Raw genomic sequence first — 23,704 nt, 5'->3', positions numbered from 1 at the left:
GAAATTTTGGTCGACTTTAGGAAAAAGGTTTAAGAACAATTAATGAGGTATAAGTATTGATGTGTGTTTTTAATAAGGTAAAATTGGTTTCTTCTTTTTTAAATTAATTGAAAATAAGATTGTAAAAAATAAATGGAGGAAATGGAAAAAAGAGGCAAAGTAAAATAATGGTATGTTAGAATAAATGTATAAATTAAGGTAAAGAAATAAGTTAAGGACTTGCTGAACTGATAATTTAAATTGGAATACAAGAAGGGGAGGTGTGAGGAGGTCTGAGAAATAAGGTTAAGAACAATAAGTATGAATAATTTTATGTGTTTCTTTTCTATTTTTTCTTTTTTTGTTGTTTAATTTTGTTATGTATTTTTTTGTTTATTTTTTGTTCTTGTTTAATTCTTGAAAATGCTAATAAATATTTAATAATAAAAAAAAGAGAAATTCCAGCTACAGCTCAACCACGTGGCTCTTACGAGCCACTCTTGAGTTCTTATACTAATAATCTAGAAACATTTACCACTTTGTAACTAAGTATTGCTTACTGTGCAGCTTTCCTGACTGATGTAAGGGAAAGCACATAAATTTGACCTTTGGAGAGTTTGTAAGTAATCCATTTTTAAACTTACCAAACATGCGGTCTCTTGCTGTACTGGGAGGAGAAGGAAATCTTGGAATTTACTTGGAAGAGCATATTTTAATGGTCTAACAGCCTATACTTCCACACTTTACTTTGCTGCATATTTTGTGACCTTAAATCTCTGGGGGGTTCTCTTACCAAAGACTGCTTGCCCCAAACTTGGATCTTGGCATCCAGGAATTCATCTCTATCTCTATATCCAACAAAAATGAAATGGGGTAGCTAGGTGTTCACTCTATTTCATGCCCCTTCCTCGTTTTCCATCTCAACCGCGTTTTCCATAGCAATGGCTAGATAGTGGCCACTCTTCAGTGGGCTGTTCTAGGTTTTTATTGGTTCATCCCTACTGATGGGCTGTTGTCTTTGTGCCCTATTTGTGGGCTCCCCAGAAGAAACCAGCTGGCCGGTTTTGGGGAGCATGATGCCAAATTATGAATCTCACGCTGTGGCCCATCTATTCTTACATTTGTTGAAATGTCTAACAGAAATGTATTTGCTTTCTCTCCCGCACCCCTTGCTTTCATTCTAGGCTTTTCCCAAGCCTGAGCATCATTACAGAGCTGACACATCCATCCAACATGAGGTTCATGCAGTTCCGAGCAAAGGATAGCTACTCATTGGCCCTTTCCAAACTAGAAAAGGTAACAAACAAACAAAAATCTGTATATTTGGTTATCAGAGTCCTAATTTATGGTGGTATGAGGCACTTTGGAGAGAAAAATAATATATATATATTTAAAATAATGCTGATTTGTTGCCCCTTCACCTCTCCCTGATTCCCGCTGTTGAGGAAAATGCCATCATGGTCACCATTACTTTCATTGCTACCCACCAAGCAGGTCATGTCCCAGCTGCTCCCTTGTTATGAGATTCCATGCTGACATGCAAGGCTCAAAAGGAAGCACAGTTCTCATTGTGCCCTTTCCTTTCACAGGGCAATCCAGCAGTGTTCTGTGGATGTCTGTATGCCCACTGCCATGCTACCTCTTAATATAGTATATAAAAAAGATCATGAGCGCTGAGGTTGTAGCCAGTTCTAGTCCTAGACAGAATAGACCCATTGAATTAAGAGCCTAAATAAGTCTTGCCCATTGATTTCAATAAGTCTACTCTGAGTAGGAGTAGTATTGAATTCAACCCTTGGAAAGTCGAGCAGAAATTGGGACCTGCAACAAAGTGCTACACTGTGAAGCACACCTGATCGTGGCGACAGCTAGCCATGAACTTTCTAAGTATTCCATGGGCTGTCTTGGTCTCTACCTTCAAACTTTGTTGTTTAAAAAATAAAAATAAATATTGTTTATTGCCAACTTTGGGGTGACCACCATTAGAGGCAGGATATTGGGCCAGATTGCCTTTGGTCTAATCCAGGAAGGCTGCCATACTATTATTTTCATCTCTGCTTTCCCCACAGAAAGAGCGGGAGAACGGTTCCAACTTGGCTTTCATGTTCCGCCTTCCGTTTGCTGCCGGCAGAGTTTTCAGCATCAGCATGTTGGATACACTGCTTTACCAGGTAACAATGAAGGGAAGAAGGGAAGAAGGGAGCCACCAATTCGTTCCAAAAGGGAGCCACCAATTCGTTCCAAAAGAAGGGCCTTCTAGCTGTAACATTTGATCCCCTGTAGCATTGGGATGTTTTTTTTTTTGCAAACTGTGGCATACTGAATCTCCAGGAAGGGAAGGAATCCGATTCAAGAATGGAGTTGTTTGGACCTCTCTAAATGTAAATGTAAATGTAAATTTGCCGAGTTGGGACTAGAACCCCAGTTTCCCAGGTCTCAGCCCAACCTTCTAACTTCAATGGGTCTGCTCTGTGTAGAATTGTTATCGGACTGCAACTCCTATCATCCCTAACTGTTGGTCATACTCAAAGTAGCTGTCTTTCAGAAATAGACTGGAAAGAGAAGTTGCTGAATTGCAGCTTATTACCAAACTTAAAACCACGGAGAGACCTGGTCTGAATAGAGACATTGGATTATTATCTCATTATACACGATATAGCTATTTTTAGCCATCTCACCCCTTGCTTTTTCCTGTAAGATCAATTGCAGTCGTTAACAGTCGTCAGCAGGTTTACCACACCTATCAGCCAATCACCCATTCTCACCACCCTTCTGAGTAATACCCCTCTCCACCCTCTCACTATATATAAGGGTCTGGTGACTTCTGATTCAGTGTATCTGAAGAATTGTGTGCATGCACACAAAAGCTCATACCAATAACAAACTTAGTTGGTCTCTAAGGTGCTACTGGAAGGAATTTTTTTATGTTGGTCATACTGGCTGAGACTGATGGGAGGTTTCAATTCAACAATGTCCAGAGGCCACCAGGTGGCAGAAGGCTGTCGCTCAGGACTGTCACACAGTTTAAAGAAATGTTAGTTAATGTATGAGTTTTTGTGCATGGATTGATAGGTAGATACTGCATTTGAGGAAGGGGTTCTCAAGGGGGTCCATGTTGGGCAGGTGGGGGGCACAAATGCTTTGCATTTAGATGATACGTTTTCTCCATCGCCTTGTTCTATTCCACACAGGAAAGAATGAATCTTGGGTGATGTGCTGATTTCAGTTTCAGAAGAATATGTATTAAAATATTTTTTTAAAAAGAAAACGTATATTAAGAACGTAAGACAATCCTGCTACATCCAGCCAATGGCCTATCTAGTCCAACATCATATTCTCACAGTGGCTGACTAGATGCATATGGGAACTCCAAAAGCAGGGCTCAAGCACAAGAGTAAGACTCTCCCCTCCTCTAGTTTCCAGCAACTGGTGTTAGAGGCAATAATGCTTCTTAAAATAATAATAATAATAATACAGTGGTACCTCGGGTTAAGTACTTAATTCATTCTGGAGGTCCGTTCTTAACCTGAAACTGTTCTTAACCTGAAGCACCACTTTAGCTAATGGGGCCTCCTGCTGCCGCAGCGCCGCCAGAGCACGATTTCTGTTCTCATCCTGAAGCAAAGTTCTTAACCTGAAGCACTATTTCTGGGTAAGCGGAGTCTGTAACCTGAAGCGTATGTAACCTGAAGCATATGTAACCTGAGGTACCACTGTAGTAATAATAATAATAATAATAATAATAATAATAATAATAATAATAATAATAATTTGATAATAAGAATCAATAAGAAGTCTACAGAACAAGAATATTAAAAAACCAAAAAAAGCAAGAAAAAAGAGAAGGAGAGGGAGGAAATGCCTAAAAGGCCCTTTGCCATATTTATATCATATATATCCTGTCATTTATCCACATACAAAGAGGTTGACCCTCCCATCTCCCACTGGGGAGCCTCTTTCTCTCACCCTGGGAGACCCTATCCACCCTGCCTTTCGTGCAGGGACCCCCCTCCTACGACTGTCCCCTTCCTGCTTGTGTCCTCCTCAGTCCATGGTAAAGGACGTCTCCACCCGCTGCCCCGTACCCACGCCCAAAAAAGCCTTTTATAAATGTTTCCAATACTGTACAAAATAATAAAAAATACAAAGAGAAAACAAGAGAAAGAGAAAAAGAGAACAAACAGAACTAAGATAAAAAGATAAAAGGAGGAGGAAAAACATAGAAGGGAAAAACAGAGGTGTAATTCCATGTCTCTATCTGCAAATTGTATGTATTACAATTATTATTATTATTATTATTATTATTATTATTATTATTATTAAAAATTGTATACTGCCCTATACCCGCAGGGTGGTTCACAGGATAAAAATCACAATATAAAAGTACAGAATACATAATCAAAGTAAAAACAAGAACAACCCAATAGCCGTGTTCCCACCCCCACCCGCCATAACTGGAATGTAGCATATACATTCCAGAATAATTTGACACTGTAGTTGATGATAATCAGCTTTTCTCCCAAACTGCTAATGCTGTGTTCCCTAGTTTCTTTCATGGGTCTCCAGTGTTCCACTTCTGTCACTCAGGAAGTCCAATATAACTTTTCTTTTCATCTTCTTCCCACCCCCAAATGTTCTGAATTTATATTTCTTCAGTTCCTTGTGATGTACTTTTTCTGGCTTCTGCAAGTCTCAATAACATTGTCCCCATCAAGTTTTCCCCCCTCCTGTTTTTCCAATCTCCCCCCAGATTGGGTTCTTGGAAATAAGCAGCAGAGGCACCCAACTTCATCTTAGCACCTTGCTCTGAGAGGCAGTCATACTTCTGAATAGCAGTTGCTGGAAACCACTGGAGAAGGGAGCTTTTATGCTTGCATCTTGCTTGGGGTCATAGAATCATAGAGTTGGAAGAGACCACAAGGGCCATCGAGTCCAACCCCCTGCCAAGCAGGAAACACCATCAGAGCACTCCTGACATATGGTTGTCAAGCCTCTGCTTAAAGACCTCCAAAGAAGGAGACTCCACCACAGGCATCTGGTTGGCCACTATAAGAAGAGAATGCTGGACTAGTTGAGCTTTGGCTGGATCCAGCAGGGCTCTTCTTATGTTGTTACATTCAATACTGCCTCCACCTATGGAAGCAGAGCATAGCCATTGTGGCTAGTAGTCATTGATAGCCCTGTTCTCCATGAATTTGTCTAAAAGTCATCCAAATTGGTGGTCATCACTGCCTCCTGTGGGAATGAGTTTTACCTGTTGTTAGGTTAATTGGAGTTTTCACAAGCTCAGTTATTGAATCAAATCGAGGGACCAAATCTATTAGATGCTGTTGCCCTAGTAGAGGCCGCTGCCCAATTGTTGATGGGTTCTTCCCTTGCAGTCATTCGTGAAAGACTATATGATCACCATCACAAGGCTGCTTCTCGGTCTAGACACCACTCCAGGGTCCGGCTACCTCTGTGCTGTAAGTGTTGAGTTTCTGCATTCTTTTCAGTGGTACCAAAGTGGCAAATATAGTGCTTTGTAGGTTCCCTGCCTAGCCCAGTCCGAGTGAAGAAGATCTACCCTCCAAATTATCCAGGGAAGGTACCCAGGATGGTGATGGGGTGTGGAAACCAAATCCTACAAGGGATGGCCCAAATATCCATGTATGTTTAGCCCAGAGAAGAAAACGTTAAGGGGAGACTTTATGGCTGTCTTCACACATCTAAAGGTTTTTCACACAGAAGATGGAGCTTGACAGTGCTGGGTGGTGTTCTCTGGGAATGGTGGGGACCAGTATTAGGCTGTAGCATCAGTTTTCCGGCATTGGTAGAGAGGTCAAACTGGATAACCTTTGAGGTCTCTTGCTCTGTAAAAATGTTTTAAGCATGAGTTGCTAGAATTTGCCATTCTTCAGGGTTCAGCCCCAGCGTTCTCTCGCTAGTCTCGCTAGTCAAGGTCCTTCCCAATGAGAAGGGACACGGGTGGCGATGTGGTCTAAACCACTGACCCTCTTGGGCTTGCTGATCAGAAGGTTGGTGGTTCAAATCCGGGCAACAGGATGAGATCCTGTTGCTCTGTCCCAGCTTCTGCCAACCTTTACCTACCAGTGAGAAAAAGCTTGATGCCTAAAGGTGATAGGCCTCCCTATTCTGTTTGTTCTCAGTGATCTGAAGTAGGGAAAGGTTGTGACTCAGTGGTAGAGCCATCTGCCTTGCATGCAGAAGGTCCCAGGTTCATTCCCCAGCATCTCCAGGTAGGACTGGGGGAGACTCTTGTCTGAAACTTTGGGAAGCCACTGCCAGTCAGTGTTGACAATACTGAGTAAGATGGACCAATGGTCTGACCTCAGCATAATGCACCATCCCATATTCCAATGCATGGAGGTTGATGGGAGAGTGTCAATGCAAAGGAATCTGTTTTTGTCACCCATTGTAACTTTTCATTATTTCTCTCTTTCCATCCTTTATTGGATAGATGAAAATCACTGAGGATGACCTGTGGATCCGGACATACGGGCGTCTGTTCCAGAAGCTATGTTCCTCCAGCGCTGAGATCCCCATTGGCATCTATAGGACTGAGTCCCACATGTTTTCCACCATGGATGTAAGAAGTTGAGAATCAACCTGTTTGGCCTCTCCTCAGAATCCCTAATCCCCAATATCCACCCACCCAAATCCAGATTTCCTTTCTCTCTACTGCTGCTTCTCCCAACCGGGGGGGCCCTGCAATTAATTCAGATATGAGTGTATCAAATCCAGACCTGTCTTCAGCCACCCATACCTCTACCTTTTCTTCTTGGTTCTCTGCTAGCCACACTCTCCCATGCCCTCCTGTTCCTTCTCTGCCAAGAGCATTTGACCCCCTTCTGCCTTGTGTGAAGGTTCTGCCACTGACACATTCAGTGGCCTAGAATGTTCACAAACTTCTTGACAGCAACAGGTGCCCCATCCCAGGTCTAGAAGACCCCCACCCCATCAATAGGCATACTACCTTCAAAGGAGGTCCAGAGTGTACTGATGAGAGAGCAGGCCTTCTCTGTAACAGCCCCCCAATTTATGGATTACTGTCCTCAGGGAGGCCCATCTAGTACCAACCTTGTCATTGTTTTGCTGCCGGGCAAATAGATTCTCTCCCTCCCATGTATGTGGGCACCACCAATAAGTATTCTATTCCATTCTATTCTAATTTTTGTAGCTTTCTTGTTGGGTTTTTTACTTGCTTGTAAATCATTTCAGGAGGGACGCAGGTGGCGCTGTGGGTTAAACCACAGAGCCTAGGACTTGCTGATCAGAAGGTCAGCGGTTTGAATCCCTGTGACGGGGTGAGCTCCCGTTGCTCTGTCCCTGCTCCTGCCAACCTAGCAGTTCGAAAGCATGTCAAAGTGCAAGTAGATAAATAGGTACCGTTCCGGTGGGAAGGTAAACAGCATTTCTGTGCGCTGCTCTGGTTCGCCAGAAGCGGCTTAGTCATGCTGGCAACATGACCCGGAAGCTGTATGGGGGATCCCTTGGCCAATAAATCGAGATGAGCGCCGCAACCCCAGAGTCATCCCCGCCTGGACCTAATGGTCAGGAGTCCCTTTACCTTTACCTTTAAATTATTTCGGGACCTTTAGTGGGAAGCGACATACAGATATAATAAACCTAATCCTGACTAATATCACCATTGACTATTAGGGAATAGAAAAGAAAATTGGTTTGGTTAGGATTTTAATGCGAACCTACCTATTCCTCACAATTCCAAAGCAATATGAAAACTAAAAAAGCTATTCTATGCAATTTCCACTTCTCAGAGTCTTGTGTTGCAGTTCTCCAGCCAACTAACATGTACAAAAATGTGTATGTTATGGGGAACGTGTGTGATAAAATGCACGTGTTAGTGAAAATAATATATGAAATGCATTATATTACTTCAAGCAAAATTGCATACAAAAATGTGTGCATCTGGAGAAATTTGCACTCAAATGCAGATGAATTTTTATGAGGACTTTTTCTTTAAAAAATTAAAAATAAATCACAAACTGATTCAGAAATGTGGAGAACTAAACTTAAGACTGGAACCTAAGACTTGAGTCTGTCGATTTCAGTTACTGAGAGGAACTGAAATGGACAGATTTGCCCATCCCCACTGAATCAGACAGAGCCCACAGTTGATAAGTAGGTGACCATTTTTGTTACACAGTTTAGGTTGAGAAGGGAGCAAGAGAGGTAAAGTAAACATCACTTAAACAAGAATCTTCTCAGTGTTGTGTTTCAGCAAAGGAATGTCGGGCCAAAACAATGATACACTTTTTAAAATTATGTTTTTCAAGTATTATGTCTTTCTTTCTCTCTGCAACCCCAGCCTCATGACATCAGGACACAGGTGAGTATTGGCTTCTGTCAAAAAATATTTATTTGTCTTTATGCTGAGAAAAGTTATTGTAGCTCTACAACTTTTCAGCTAAAGGTAGAATAAGGATGCCCTTAGTTTCCTTGGGTAACAAGTGAACATTTTCACCTGAATTTGACGAGTTGCAGACTCAAGATAACTGCATTAAAAAAGATTATATGTGTGTGTGTATATATATATATATATATATATATATATATATATATATATATATATATACAACATCAAAATAGTGCGTACCAAGTCAGCCAATGCTGTCAATAAATTCAGCCTGTGCAACCTCACACTTTATACAGCTTTCCTTTAAAAAAAAGGAAACTAAAATAAAATAATGAAAGAAATGAAAGAGGGGGGGAAACAAATACTACTATTACTACTACTACTACTACTACGGTACTTAAAAAGTTCCTCACCCAGTATTAAAGAATGGGTCATGCCACCGAACTATGATCTATTCCCAATAAAAGTTTGCTTTTAGTTTTGGGGAAATGAAAGCTTTCTTTTCTTATGATTTCATGGAATGACATCAGTGGCCCATCAGGGGACCAAAAGCCATATTTTGCTTTCCCTCATGGCCTACTGGTGTTCCCAGTCACAGATCTCAATCAACGTGGAAGACTGTGAGGATACAAAAGAGGTGAAGGACCACTGGAACACCAAAACCCCTCATCACCGGAACTCGTGCCCCACTGACCAATCAGAGCATCCTTTGCTACGGCGCAAGAGCATGCAGTGGGCCCGCCGGTTGAGTCGAAAAGGAGCAAGCAAACACACACCCAAAACAGCTGAGTGGATCAACCAGCAGAGGCTGAGCCTCTACAGGCGATCAGAGCGGCAGGAGCTTTCAGAGCTGGTGAAGAACCGGATGAAACATCTGGGCTTGCCCACAACAGGGTACGGTAAGTAGTGGCCCCCTTCATTCGTGGCATCTCCAATCAGCGCCTCTTCATGTAACGATGTAACATTCAGCCCAATGTGCCCCACAGACGCTGCCTTGAGTTCCGTGGTGGAAGGCAGGGAAACTGTATAGCAAATCCACTCATAAATAGTTTCTGGAGCCACAGTGCGGGAGAGTGCTCTACTGATCAGGTGCTGCTTCCAGGTTTCCAACAAGCATTGGGTTGATAACTGCAAAAACAGGGTGCAGGATTAGGTGGGCCACTGGCTGTTCCTATGTTGTTATGTAGCTGTGATTCCTGCATTGTAGAGGGTTGGACTGGAGGATCCCGTAGGTCTAACTCTTATGATTCTATGAAATAATACATAAAAGGAGATGGCGGTGAGTCAAAACCAGACCATCATGCAACCACTGCTGTTGACATGCAAATACCATGGTCGTTTTATTCTGCCATCAGCCACCTTTTTCATCAGGCGGGGGGAGGGGGGACTGTCACAGGGTTCCTTGCCTTCAGGAAACCAAGCCTTAAAGAGAGCGATGAGATCAACATGACATAAGAATGGAGGGGTTAATGAGGCTGTCTCAGAGTTAGGACTGGAAATCAGAAGCGACTTTCTGAGTGGGACAGAGCTGCTACCCTAGCTCTTTGGCAGATAGGTCAGTGATGATTACCAGGAGGGAGGAGGCAAGATGGCAAGAAGCAAACAGACCAGCGGACCCAATCCACCACTCTCACACTGTGAGAGCCAGTGTGGTGTAGTGGTTAAGAGCCGTAGTCTCGTAATCTGGTGAACCAGGTTCGCTTCCCCACTCCTCAACATGCAGCTGCTGGGTGACCTTGGGCTAGTCACACTTCTCTGAAGTCTCTCAGCCTCACTCACCTCACAGAGTGTTTATTGTGGGGGAGGAAGGGAAAAGAGAATGTTAGCCGCTTTGAGACTCCTTAGGGTAGTGATAAAGCGGGATATCAAATCCAAACTCTTCTTCCTCTTCTTCTTCTTCTTCTTCTTCTTCTTCTTCTTCTTCTTCTTCTTCTTCTTCTTCACTCTTTCTGGTCTGTTTGCACAACACCAACCTTTCCACTGCCTTAGGCCCTTCCTCTCCCAGAAAAAAACAATGGCACACCTGCCAATGGCAACTCCATTCAAGCCCAAGAGCTATTTCTGTGGGAAATCCATACAAAATGGAATGTTTTTTTAATTGACTGTATATTGAAAAGAAGAAGACCCTTACAATTAAAACACACACAACTTTCTTGCTTCTTTGCTTTTCCTTTCTTTCTAGATTTATTTTTTGCCATCCTGTGCTGTTGGCCATTTGCTCTTCTTATGCTCTATACCTTACTAAACCTTCTTATGCCTAGAAAATGGCTCCCTGCACCTGTTTGCAAACAGGATTTATTTATTCATTCATTCTGCCAAAAACAGAGCCAGACCTTCCAAACCAAAATTGGTAGTTTTGAGGGCTGGTGTGTGGTGCTTTGCGGGTAAGCATCTCAAGCAACTGAGGCAAATCAAAGTGTCAATGTTGATCCCTACCTGCAGGCCCAATGTATTCAAAGGAATGAAGAGTGTTTCAAAAGAATTGAATCTTCCTCTCATGAAGACTTGATTCAATGAGGTCCAGAAACCTACAGAGGTCTTTTTGTACATCCTTAAGCCAAATAGAAAAAAAGTTGCTTCAACATTAGAGCTCTTTAGTGTTATGACTACTGCACTCTTTTTCCTATGGGTAAACTGGTAGGGGAATTAAAACCAAGTTTCAGCACCACTACTTCTCAAAGCCCTGCATTATTCAGTAATAAAAGGTAAAGGGCCCCTGGACAGTTAAGGTGAGGCAAAGGCGACTATGGGGTGTGGCGCTCATCTCGCTTCAGGCCGAGGAAGCCGGTATTTGTCTGTAGACATTTTTCTGGGTCATGTGGTCAGCATGACTAAACCGCTACTGGTGCACAGAGGACCATGACAAGTGCCAGAGCGCACGGAAATGCTGTTCACCTTCCTGCCACACTGGCATGCTTTCGCACTGCTAGGTTGGCAGAAGCTGGGACAGAGCAATGGGAGCTCACTATATCACATGGATTTGAACTGCCGACCTTCTGATCGGCAAGCCCAAGAGACTCAGTGGTTTAGACCACAGCGCCACCTGCGTCCCTTATCCAGTAATAGCCTTATCTGTAGCAAAGGTCCTCCTGGAATGGTTGCCTCACCATCGTCCCAGTTGATAAAGGTCTCCAGCAATGTTAATTAACAGTTTCCTCCTTGTATGTCTACATTGCTGTATTGTTTCCTGATGAGTGTAGGCACAGGATTCATGACATAGAACTTGTAGATTGCTCTTGGAATTGCCTCTCTTAATTGTCTCAATTTCAGTTTCTGTAACGGGTGGGACAAAGCTTTGACGGTTTATTTCCTCTAATTGATCCCCCCCCTTTCATTAATTTAAAGAACACTATTATTATTCAAAGAAACTAATAAGAGGGAGGGGTGTTTGATTAAAGGAATAGGAGGACTTAAAAGACTCAATAGCATTTTGTCTGTCCATGCTAGGCAGCCAGGCTTTGGAGTTGCATTTTCTTGCCACTGACCCCCCCCCCACCTCCACTCCCCCAAAAAGCCTGGAATGCAACAGGCTAACAATGAAATGGAAAGAAGCAGTAGATGGCTATTCTCTTACTTTCCAAGCATCATTTAGTGAGGGAGTACCCAATATATCAGAGCCTCCCTGAGCCTGTAGTGATGACTGCTGGCTTGACAACCCCTGTGCCCTTTTAAAATGTGGGGTATTTGGGGGAGGGTATTGGGTTGTTGTTTTTGATTATATATTTTGTGGTTTTATATTTTGATCTGTGAACTGCCCTGAGACCTCAGGGTATAGGGCAGTGTATAAATTCAATAAAACATAATATTAATAATAATCCCTACAAATGGCCACAGCTGGAGAGGTTCTGCCTATGGGGCTCTTTCCCCAGTGTGATAAAAATATTTTATAAATATTGCACACACACACATATATATATTGCACAGAAGAGGTCCTCTGTCTACTCACCTACACAGATGTTCCTCTTTTTTCCTTTTTCCTTTTTTGAGAAATGGAAAAAGGAATTTACTTTCCTCCTCTTCCCCCTTCAGATTGCAGGCAATTATAGCCACCGTCAGAAATAAGATAATAAGCAATGAAAATGCTGATGCAGCAATTTCCTTGTTTATTTTTCTAGCAATAAAAAGTGAGGTGTTGCTACAAGGTGCAGCGGACAGGAATATTCACCTTTCTTACTAGGAGTAGGGAACGAGGCAAAAGCTGGGAGGTGGGTTTACAGCTGCATCTGCTTGTAGTGGCTGTCAGAACCAGAGGCTACTACAGGTTCAGGGAGGCTTCTCTGTATGTGCGCCCCCCCCCAATTAAAGAGGGTAATGTGTGAACTGATCCAATGGGGCTTTGAAAGAGACATGCAAGTTCATCCTGAAATATTTAAATGAGTGAATGCATGTGATTTTCCTTTCTTAGTAGTGAGTAACAAGTTCACATCGCCCAGAGACTGCATTGTATGACTGTGTCCACAGACGGCCACCAAATCCCCACCCCCCCAAATTCAGCAACTGTTAAAGAATCAGAGCCATAAGAGGAAAAGACGGAGACTGAATATACACCCATTTTTTGCACAAAAATGTAGCTTTTCTCATTCTCATGAATGAGGAGTCATTCATGCTCATCCTCAACATTCTGCATTTAATCTAGTTTGATACTAGATGGTGCCATCCACATAGGCTCCTTGATATAAATTTGGAAAACCTCCTCCTTCATTAGATTATCCATGATTATCAGGTGAATGAAGAAGAAAGTGGTGGTCACAATCTTTGTATACACTCACCCACAACGCTGTGGATATGCCATCATCCCAAACTGCTGTGACCACCTTACATCTGTTTTCAAATGGACACGCTGTGGGGTAATGCAGAAGCAATCCACAATGACTTTTACTTTTGGAAAGAAACTAGATTCTTAAGAAGCACTTTTCAGGGGCGAATCTGTAGCCCTCCAGATGTCACTGGACTCCAACTCCCATCATCCCTGACTATTGTTGCTACTGGAGGGAGCTGGAGTTCAACAGCATTGGGAGGACGACCGGTTCCCCATCCCTAACTTGCCCCAAATTCTCAAACTTCACAAACTTACAATTCCCAGGATTCATTGTGTGGACACTGCGGTGGTTAAAGTGATATGAAGCTATAACCAACATATTTTTTCGGAGGGTTGTAGGCTGCTATTTCTTTTTAGGGCTCCCATACACACACGTCCTCACTTACTTGAGTAGATGTAGGGGGAGAGTAAGGCTCATACCAGGGCTTTCCTATGAGGAGACATTCAAATATTTTGGTGGAATGGGGGGGAATGCAAATTTAGGTCTGTGCCTTGGCAAGGTCTGTGCATCTCTGCCATTTGAGAAGGGCTTGTTCTAGAAGATTAGCCTAAAGGGAATATGTGTAATATTGATTAGGGAGCTCATCGGCAGACACAGAGGAGGGTGGCTCTCAGCAAATGCAGTGGTAGATTTGAACCAAGATTACAGGAGCTGAGTGAAAAGATAGCAAGAGTCAAAATCTTTTCCTCTATCTAGGGTGTCTTGGGGGTGGGTTCTGAGAACTGGCTTGACTGGAGTGGGCACATTTCCATAAACAGTAGCATTATTGCAGGGTTATGGGGGGCACCGAGTGGCAGTGGTGGATGGACCAAAAGTGTCGACAGGTACAGCCAAAACCCAAAATAGACAGATCACCCTGCCCCTTTTAATCCTCCCTCCCCCTCCTTCTTCCACTTTGAATGAATTTCCCCAAATTTGAGCTGGGCCAAAACCCAATTTGAGCTTGGCCCAGCTCAAATTTGAGTTTGTACCACACTCCCTTCTCTGTCTCCTTCTGCCACCCCTCTCTCCATCTCTTTCTGAATTCCCCTTCTCTCCTCTCTCAGACACTCCCATCTCAGTGTCTTTCCTACACCAGTTTTCTCCCCCTCTCTCTTTGACACCCCATTTTCTCTCTGACTCCCCTTCTCTTCCTACTCCTTTCCTGAGGCCCTTTTTCCACCACTTCCTTCCCATTCAGACACCACTTCTGTTTGTCACTCTGTCACTCTCTCTCTCTCTCTGTGTGTGTGTGTGTGTGTGTGTGCTTTCTCATCCTCTTTTTACACACCATTTTATCTCTTTCTGACACCAACACTCCTCCTCCTCCTCTGTCTTGCCACCACTTCCTTCTCACTCTTTTCTTTTCTCCTCCTTTCCCTCCCTCTATCTTTCACCTCCTTCCCGCTCTGTGCTGCGCTGGGGAAGCGGCAGATTCCTCCTGCCAGATGTCTGAAGCAATCACTGGCAGAGGGGTTTTTAAATTACCTGAGGGCTGTATTAAATCAGTTCAAGGGCTGCAAATTGCCCGTTTCTGCTATAGAGACTCTGCCATACTCTCCTAAAGAACTGCCTAGTGAGTGAGGGATGGGCATGTAAGACGAACATCACTGATCATTTCAATGGTTCTCTGAATGCATCCTCACTCCATATCACCCGCTGGTGTCTGAAGTCTGCACAATGCCATGAACAGAACACCTAAGTCCGGCTTCCTTCTTATTTTATTTTGTTTATTTATTTTGTGTGTATATATATTTTTACTACATTCCTGCCCATATAATCACCAATGCTGGTCTCTTAAGTACTTTCTAAATCGCTGCTCGCTGATCTTTCTCTTTCTTCTCTTTCTCTCTGTTTATGTCTGTGCCTTTTCTTTTTCGTTGTCGTCGTTTTTCCTTCTCTGTGTGTTCTGTAGAGGATGTAGCAAATTTAACAGCCTGTGATGTGATGAATCGTGTAAACCTTGGATATTTGCAAGGTAAATCTCTTTTCCCTGAGAGTCAGGCTTGACTCGTGGTTAAACTGCATGACTGAGAACATGCCATACAGAGGCTCAAGTTAAATGCATCTCATGGTGGTGGAGGGTGGAGGTGGCACAGAGGTGACCATTTTGCATCATCACAACAATTGGGAGGTTCGGGGAAATTTCCCAAAATACCCACCAAAAATTCAGTGGCCTTTTAGGAGGATGTGGTGAATGGCCGATGCGTTGTTCCTCTTCAAAAATCCACCCCCCATTCCACATTACCACATTCCAAATGATGTCAGTTGTAAGGGGGGGTGACCTTTTAAATCCTAATAATTCATCAGGAGCTTCCAAACCGTCACTATTTCGGATAGTGACTATCACGTACCAGAAAACTCAGCTTGCAGCAAAGTTTATTTGTAGCATCAAACTCACTCCCACCCGCTTCCAAGATCAAACTTATTGGAGAAATGGGCTGGAAAATGTGGAATGACCTTTGTTTGATGCAATGCCATCTAACCTCCCCACGAACAAATCAGAATTGTATTATTGGGAAGAGCCATTGCTCAGGGGTAGAAGACATTCCTTGCATGCAGAAGGTCCCAGGTTCAATCTGGCAGAATCTCCAGGTTGGGCTAAAGGAGAGATTTCTGCCTTAAATCCTAGGGAGCAGCTGCTTGTCAGGTTAAGCAGAGCTGAACTGGATGGACCAATGGTCTGACTTGGTGTAAGGCAGCTTCCTATGTTCCTATGATCAATAAATAGGTCATATGGAGGGGCTCATAAGATGCCAAAATAGACTGAAGATGCAAGAGTTCTTTCTTATAGTCTTCCAAGTCTCAACTAAGGATTGGAGAGAATCTTCATTCATATTATCTTTAAAGATGGCTGTACCTAATTTTTGAAACAATATGTGAACTGAATTAACAGCCATCCTTTGGAACTCAACACATCTCTTAATTTTGTTACACAGTTCTCCAGCCATGTAATGTGTAAAAAAAATAAAAATGCATATACTGGGATAAAGTGTGCATGGATATGCATATATGAGTGAAGTTCACACAGAAACACGTTAAAGTAAGGAAATTTGCTTTGCAAAACTTTGGGAAACTTGTGCACAAAAACTGGGAATGTTGATGGATTTCCATGAGGACTTTACAAAGAAATCACTGATTGATGCGGAACTGTAGAAAACTGAACTTATGAATGGAAAATGCCACAAGGGTGATCCTACCCACTCAGAGATCACACAATGAACATAATGGCATTAGGACATAGCCCTAAACTTTGGCCCTCCAGATGTTACTGAACTGTAGTTCTCATCATCCCTGGCCATTGGCCATGCTCGCAGAGGCTGATGGGAGTTGTAGTTCCCAACACTTGCCCAATGCTGTGGTCCTTTCTATTGCACCTTCTGCTGGGTTCTAGGTGAAGAATGATGGATCAAACTGCAGAGAGAGAAATCTGAGCTGGGCATTAGGATGGACTTCCTCACTGTATAGGCTGGTTCACATATGCATGTTATTGTTTCTCAGAATCCCATTGGCTCTCATCTCATCATCCTGTGCTTGTTGAGCTGGCTTTTGTCATAATGCTCCTCATTTTCAGGGTCACACTCTGGCAGTACCAAAATGAAGAAACCAAGGTCCCATCAAACCCACCGTTTCAAGTACAATGTGAATAGTTATAGATGCAGCTAGGATAAGACTCCCAGCTTGGTTGCACTTGGACTCCAGCTCCCATCACTCCCAGCCAGGATGATGGGAACTGGAGTCCAACAACTTCTGGAGGGTTAGAGCACCCACATCCCTGGCCTCAAAGGAGTCTTCGTGGATATTAATAGGACTATGCATGTATGTTTGATACAGTCCCACAAGTTGCACATAATTTGGCATCCTCGGGAATCTCTGCTCCAAATCAAGTTTCTAGTCCTCAAATTCTTGAGGCTTGAAAGTGCCTGGGTGGGTTTCAGGAGTCAGAGCAGAGGAAGCTAAGCAAATACTATATGCCAATAGTGAATTCAGTTTTCAGAGTGTCAATCCCTTACCTCACCAAAATAAAAAATATTTGTTTGTTTATAATCTGTACTTTTTTTTAATTAAAGGTGGAATACAACATATGAGAATAATATAAGCACAAAAACATTCTTAAAACATCAATGAATATTGATTGGTTAAAAGTGAAAATGAAACAATGTATGCACTTTTGTGTGTTCATTAAAAAATATAAGACATTGCAATTTTGCTTACAAAGCTCTATAATGTAAGGCAGTAATATCCAACATTTTGCATATATGTGACTGGGGCTAAGAGAGAGAGGAGGGTATTAGACAACCGCATGGGTACATGTGTAGCCCTTCTCCAATTAAAGACTTCCACAGCATACGAGACACAACAAACTTGTGCTTTCACAAGGTCACCAGGGGAACAAATTAAATATCCAGATGAATGGCTAAAATCAAGGCTTTCTCTTTTTCTTCTCTTTCTTTTTTGCTTGACTTGAGTAATTTCCCTGAATTTAGAGATCCTTCTATCCATATCTATAAATGGGCAACACTCAGATTCCCGGGGAATGTCTGAACCTGGGGTAGCCATTGCAAGCCAGCAGCTCCATCAGACCCACAGAGATTTACTATCTCTGAGCATAGCCTCCAGTTCCAAAGATCCCGCCACCCCCTCCACCTTACGCACCTCCTTTTGCCACTTGGCTCTAATAGAACTGGTCCTGCCTGCACAGTGAATGGAGAAGCCTTTCTTGGAGGGATGCCTTCTGAAAGTGCCGCAGTTGTGTGTGTCAAAAGGTGTTCCAGGCATTCATACAATGAATTTCTGCAGAGAACAGATGGGGATATGGGACACACAGAGATGCTCAGAGTCATTTGGGCGCTGCCGTCCATTAGGCCTGGTGCAACAGAAGGCAAGGAGGCCAACAGCAGGTGGCACCAACTCATTCTAGTTTGTCCCCATTCTCTTCCCTGCCAGGCTGTCCATGGGCAATGTTGAGACTAAGGAGGTAGAACCTGACAGACAGGGCTGCCCCCTGGGGTGGATGTAACCAAGAAGTCCAGCAGCTGGAGGACTGGCTGAAGTTGGTGGGGAAACGTCTCCATCACCCAAATGAACCAGCACACATTTTTTTTTAAAAAAATAACATTTCACAGACAGGCTCTGCCTGAAAGGAATTCACATGACCCAGATTCATCCATCTGACAAGCAACCAACTTTTAACCATTTCTGAGCATGCTCCCATGGCCTGTCCCTCCGACGTGTGGCCCTCCTTTCCATCGCCCTGTTTTTCATGCATGCTTCTGTCGTTGTGGAACAACCAGGTCCTTTGTGGAAGGCCAGGTTTCTCAGATGGCTTGCACAAAGCCAAGCATACCCACTTCCAAGGGGAGAAGATGCTGCTGCATAAAGCCATGTTTCATCAGTCTGAATGGGGTTGTGCTTGGTGTTTTAAACCAGAGCAGAGGTGGAGAATGTGTTTTGTTTTGTTTTGAAGACCAGAGGCTGCATTCTTTTGGGAGCAGCCTTCTGAGGACCACATGCCTATGGTGGATGGGATCAGGGGCAAAAGCGGGTGGAGGAAATAATATAAAGTTCACTTCCTTCACACTCACCTATCCATCTCAATCCTCCCGCCAGGCAAGGACACAATCTAGCCAGGCAAAGGACACTCAGGTGGGTGGGGTGCAAGGCAAGGCCTGTGGCCAGGGGAGAAGGGAAGTTGCTAGAGATCTGCCATTACACCTCTAGCCTAGTTTAGGGGGGGGGCATTTTTCAGCCCAAGAGCTGCATTGTTTCCTGGGAAACTTGCCAGAGGCTGCATGTCAGTAGTGAGAAGGGACAGGCACAAAAGTGAGTGAAGCAGTGAATGCAAATTTTGGAGCACTACATTTGTGCCCTGGTCCTGAGGTTCACCACGCCTGAGCTAAAGTCAGCCCCAGAACTGTTCCTGGGATGATAATAATGGCTATTATTGCATGCTGGAAACCTGCATGCCTCAAAATACTATGGCGGGTGGGTAGGTCAGAATTTTTCTCCCCTTGTAGTTATGATTCAAACACTCCAAAGGGCTCAGAGGTTTGCCTTTCTTTACTAAAGGATTTGCTGTTTTACCAGTCCTCCTCATATTTCTTGCAGATGAAATGAATGACCATCAGAACACATTGTCCTATGTTCTCATCAACCCTCCTCCAGACACACGCCTGGAACTCAACGACATTGTGTAAGTACCTTTGATGTGGTTGACTGAAACCATTGATAGTGTAAGTTGGATAGAACACCTTTCATATCTGGCTCCAGGAGTTTTATGTGGGTAAAACGGCTGGGTAGGGCCACTGGAAGAAGCAGGGCCTTCTCAGTGGTGGCACCCCAGTTCTGAAACTCCAACCCTTTTGAGATTATTCTGGCAACATGGTAAGGCTTATTTGTTCTTCCAGGCCTTTAGCTGGATAATTTATTGCTATCCATCTTACTGCTTCATTTACAATATTTTGGGTGGTATTCAGCTAGAAAAATAACTCCCATTTCCCCAACAGGACTCTCCTCCCCTCCTTTCCTCACATACACCCTATCCCCAAATTTAGGGGGTGCAAAGGGGAGAGGAGAGTTGTTCTGCTCACGCAAAACGCTACATAGCACTGTGTTAAATACCACCCAATGTATTTGTGGTTTTGCTTTTGCTTTCATGGTGTATTGTTATTGTTACCTGCCCTGGGTTCTCATGAGAGGAAGGGTGGGGGCACAAGAAATAGAATAACAGCAATGCATAATCATTTCTGCCTAGGTATTTAATACGACCCGATCCTTTAGCTCATGTCGAAAATGAGACCCACAGTCGAAAGAGCAGCTGCAGTAACAAGCTGGACCCCTGTAGCCCCGAAACGAGAGATGAGACGCAGCTGTGAGAACCTCCCTCCTTTTGCACGGACACTATTGCCTCCCCCTCTTGTCCATGCATGGAACTATAACAGAACTTAATGGATGAACTTTGCTGAAGGGGATGGACAGTTTTCTGCAGGGATTGATGATGGGCTTCTCATCGAAAAGACAAAGACAACCGCTTGGTTGGGGATCCTGACCAGCTTACCGAGTGACCCACAGGGCACTGAGAAAAAGTCACATTCCCTCCCCCCGCTCCCCAACCTGGCTTTGTGTCTCCCCCAGAAAGGCTTCTAATGGAAGGTCCTGAGAGTTTCAGAATTAAAGGAAACATGGTCCAATCGAAGACATGGATGATTCGTACAAGTCTCAGTTTTAATCATTTCTTTTTTAAAAAAAAATTGGGAGAGGGAAGGTCGGATGGGTTTTTTAAAATGTACCAAATCTATCTTCATTGTCATACACTGGAGGGTTTCCACAGGTGATTGTTGCACCAGGTGTTTCAGCCACCCATCCAGTCCAGAAGCAAGGCCACATTATGTACAAAGCAAAAGAGCTTCAAAACTGAAAACAATGAAGCATTCCGGTGGTGGTTACTTATGATTTGCTAGGTATCTTTATCCTCTAGACATGTGTTGCCATGTCCTATAAGAGGAAATCTGGTAAACACAAGGAATCAGATTAGAGTGGTCATAACTGTCATGAGAATTGGCTGTAACCATTTGCTGGAGACTCAAGATGTCCATTTGGGTAGAATTGTTTACAGAAGGGACAACAACTTCATTGTTGGATGAGTGCTGTCAAGCTGCAAGTATCTTATTGAGTTATCTTCCTTGAGTTAGGAACACACCTCTCCATTACAAAACATGTGTCTATTCCCATCCTATAAACCAGGGATGGGGAGCCTGTGGGCCTTCAGATGCTTTTTGGCTTCCATCAGCTCCAGGCAGCATGAGTAGCAGCCCATGATGTTGGGAGTTTGACAGTGTCTCTAGGTCCACATTTTCTTTATCTGCTTGCAAGTGATGAACTGGTGACCATTCGTGATATAATTTAGAGGCATTTGTCTGAGAGGAGATGGAAGTTTGCTAGTAAACTTGCTAGACTCAAAAGTGGTACTTGGCGTGGTGTGTGTGTGTGTGTGTGTGTGTGTGTGTGTGTGTAAGGGTCTAAGAATGAATATCTGCTGTTCATCTTTTCCACTGCCTCTACCTCTTCATGGCCTGAGTGGTGGTGGTTGTTTTAAAGAAAATAATTACCCACAAGTCGCCAGTGAGGGGTCAGGAAACAGTGACTTTGGTTTGGCTTCATGCAAAACACTAGGTTACGTAAATACAATCCTGGTAACAATACACACAACATAACAGGCTGTTTTTGACTACGTAACTTCTATTTCAAACACAATTCAACATATAATATCTCACAAGGTGTAATTCCATAGACCAACACATCATGCAAACAGAACATATCGAGAGAAATCAAAGTCCAATCGATGGTCAGGAGATAAAGTCCATTCAGTTCCTAAACTGGCATATTGGCAATAACCACAATATGGTGACAAGGATTCCAGGATGAGACCTTGTTTCGCCCAACCCGGCTTTGTCAGCCATGCATACTCTAAATTAAACAAACATGATATAAAATAATCCTTATACAAACCAAGTAACACAATATACAAATTAAACAACAGGTTTATATACCATATTCTTGTATGACAGAAACATGTAACAAAATTAATTCAGTTAATCCAATCACTGGCCAAAGTTCCTTTTTATACAGAGAGGCAGTATAGATTCTAACACAGGTGGCTACAATTTCTGTAAATGTTAATGAGAGAGACCATATTTTCATGTTTAATGAAATTAATGATGTACCTTTAAGAATTAACACTTCCCGCCGGAGCAGTACCTATTTATCTACTTGCACTTTGACATGCTTTTGAACTGCTAGGTTGGCTGGAGCTGGGACTGAGCAACTGGAGCTCACCCTGTCATGGGGATTCAAACCGCTGACCTTCTGATCAGCAAGTCCTAGGCTCTGTGGTTTAGACCACAGCGCCACTTGCATCCCTCAAGCCCTCCTTATTAGAAAACTCATATTGTGGTTATTGCCAATATGGCAATTTAGGAACTGAATGGACTTTTTCTGAATACTGGCCATGGTGGCTGAGGCTGATGGCATGCAACAACATCTGGGGCACTACAGATTTTTCATCCCCTATTTTTCAGTGTATGTGCCTCAACTTCATCAGATTCTGCAAAAAGCCAAAGGAGAGATGTGATGTTGCAACAGTGGAATATTCCATTTGGTTCTAACTTGGTAGCATTTTCTTTTCCTCATGAGTGAAACTAGAGAGACAGTACTCTGTCACACCATGACTAAAATCTGATAGGACCCGTGCAGGGCCAGAGAAAGTTCCTTTGGGGGACCAGATCCAGCGGCTACCGGGGTTGTGGGGGGAGAAATTTAGTTCAGTACACATTTAAAGGGGAGCCTACCTAATTAGTACTCCTGAAACAATATATGAATCAAACTGGAGCAATCCTCCAACATTTGCACACCTCTGGATTTTGCAATGCACTTCCTACAGCCAAGCAAGGCATACAGAATGTTTTGCTGATAGGATAAAATGTGCATTAAAAATACCTATGTTAATAAAAAACAGGAAAATGCATTATGTTAGAGGGAATTAAGTGCAATCTATTTGGAGAAATTCACAGCATAAAGTTGATGAATTTTCATGAGGACTTAAAATAATAATAATGCACAAATTGCTGCAAAAATGTAGAGAACTGAAGACTGAAAAATGGGAAACTGAGAGAAACCAGTTTGCCCATCCCTCCCTGTTATCCATCCCTGATTTTGTTTGTTTCTTATTCCAAAGGACCAACATGACTTAACAGAAGAGAAATTAATTGCCCCTCTTCCTTGCCCAAATTTGATGAAGCAGCATCTAAAATTAGAGTGATGGCATTATGGTGGTTTCATTTTTTTCCTATCGATCTTTATATGAAACATTACTTGCTTAACACATCTCACCTTAAAAAAAAATCATAATTACTTCTAAAGTGTAAATTTACATCTACTGAGACATTCAAAGAAAAACAATGTATTTAGCAATGGCTGATGGACTACTGAATTAAAATGTTTAATTTTTCTATTACTTTCAATCAGAAGACACATGTAAAATAAATATTTTATTTTTGTAACTGTCCTGCCAGTGGACATTCATAAAAAGGAAGAATATTTATCTACAAAATGTTCTGTCAAGGAAATGTATTCTTGGCTTACTTGGGTATCATTTTAATGATATGAGCAAATTTGTTCTGTTTATGAAATTATATACAGGGGACTCTCCACTTATGCTGGGGTTATGTTCCAGGGATTGTGCCTAAAGCCAAAATTGCATATACCGTAGTCGAAATACATTGGGTTCAATGGCAGGTAGGATTGCCAACGTTTCCCCCCTATACACCTGCCCCCTTTCCACCCCTGTCTTAATTTATCTTATTTTTTTAATTGCCAAGTGTTTAAAGCTGAATGTTCACAAATTAAATGTGCCTAAGTTGCAAGTTATCTGTACTGTTTCCAAATATATGGGAGGGTGATGATTTATATAAGGAGCGTTTATCAATTTATACCCCTATATCACAAACAGAAAACTTTGATCTTGAAGAACTTTTTCAGACTGTAGAGATGG

General features: G+C 42.8%; 1 protein-coding gene across 10 annotated transcripts in view; it reads left to right on the top strand.

Moving 5' to 3' along the window:
* The window catches only part of KCNT1 (potassium sodium-activated channel subfamily T member 1), a 197,047-nt gene extending 176,684 nt beyond the window's left edge, over positions 1-20,363 (top strand). For 5 of the 10 annotated variants that reach the window (XM_053374812.1, XM_053374819.1, XM_053374815.1 and 2 more), the window contains 9 exons: positions 1,164-1,275; positions 2,049-2,150; positions 5,361-5,444; positions 6,440-6,568; positions 8,309-8,329; positions 8,949-9,255; positions 15,071-15,133; positions 19,264-19,348; positions 19,910-20,363. In XM_053374812.1, the coding sequence (XP_053230787.1) occupies positions 1,164-1,275; positions 2,049-2,150; positions 5,361-5,444; positions 6,440-6,568; positions 8,309-8,329; positions 8,949-9,255; positions 15,071-15,133; positions 19,264-19,348; positions 19,910-20,030 (1,024 nt within the window). In that variant the 3' untranslated portion in view covers positions 20,031-20,363. The remainder of the gene's footprint in view (positions 1-1,163; positions 1,276-2,048; positions 2,151-5,360; positions 5,445-6,439; positions 6,569-8,308; positions 8,330-8,948; positions 9,256-15,070; positions 15,134-19,263; positions 19,349-19,909) is intronic. The other 5 variants (XM_053374814.1, XM_053374818.1, XM_053374810.1 and 2 more) reach the window with 4 other exon arrangements.
* Positions 20,364-23,704: the final 3,341 nt, after the last annotated feature.

Source organism: Podarcis raffonei, chromosome Z, assembly GCF_027172205.1.
Source record: "Podarcis raffonei isolate rPodRaf1 chromosome Z, rPodRaf1.pri, whole genome shotgun sequence".
NCBI lineage: Eukaryota > Metazoa > Chordata > Lepidosauria > Squamata > Lacertidae > Podarcis > Podarcis raffonei.
Note: the sequence above shows the minus strand (reverse complement) of the source record. Positions and strands in the feature narration are given on the sequence as shown.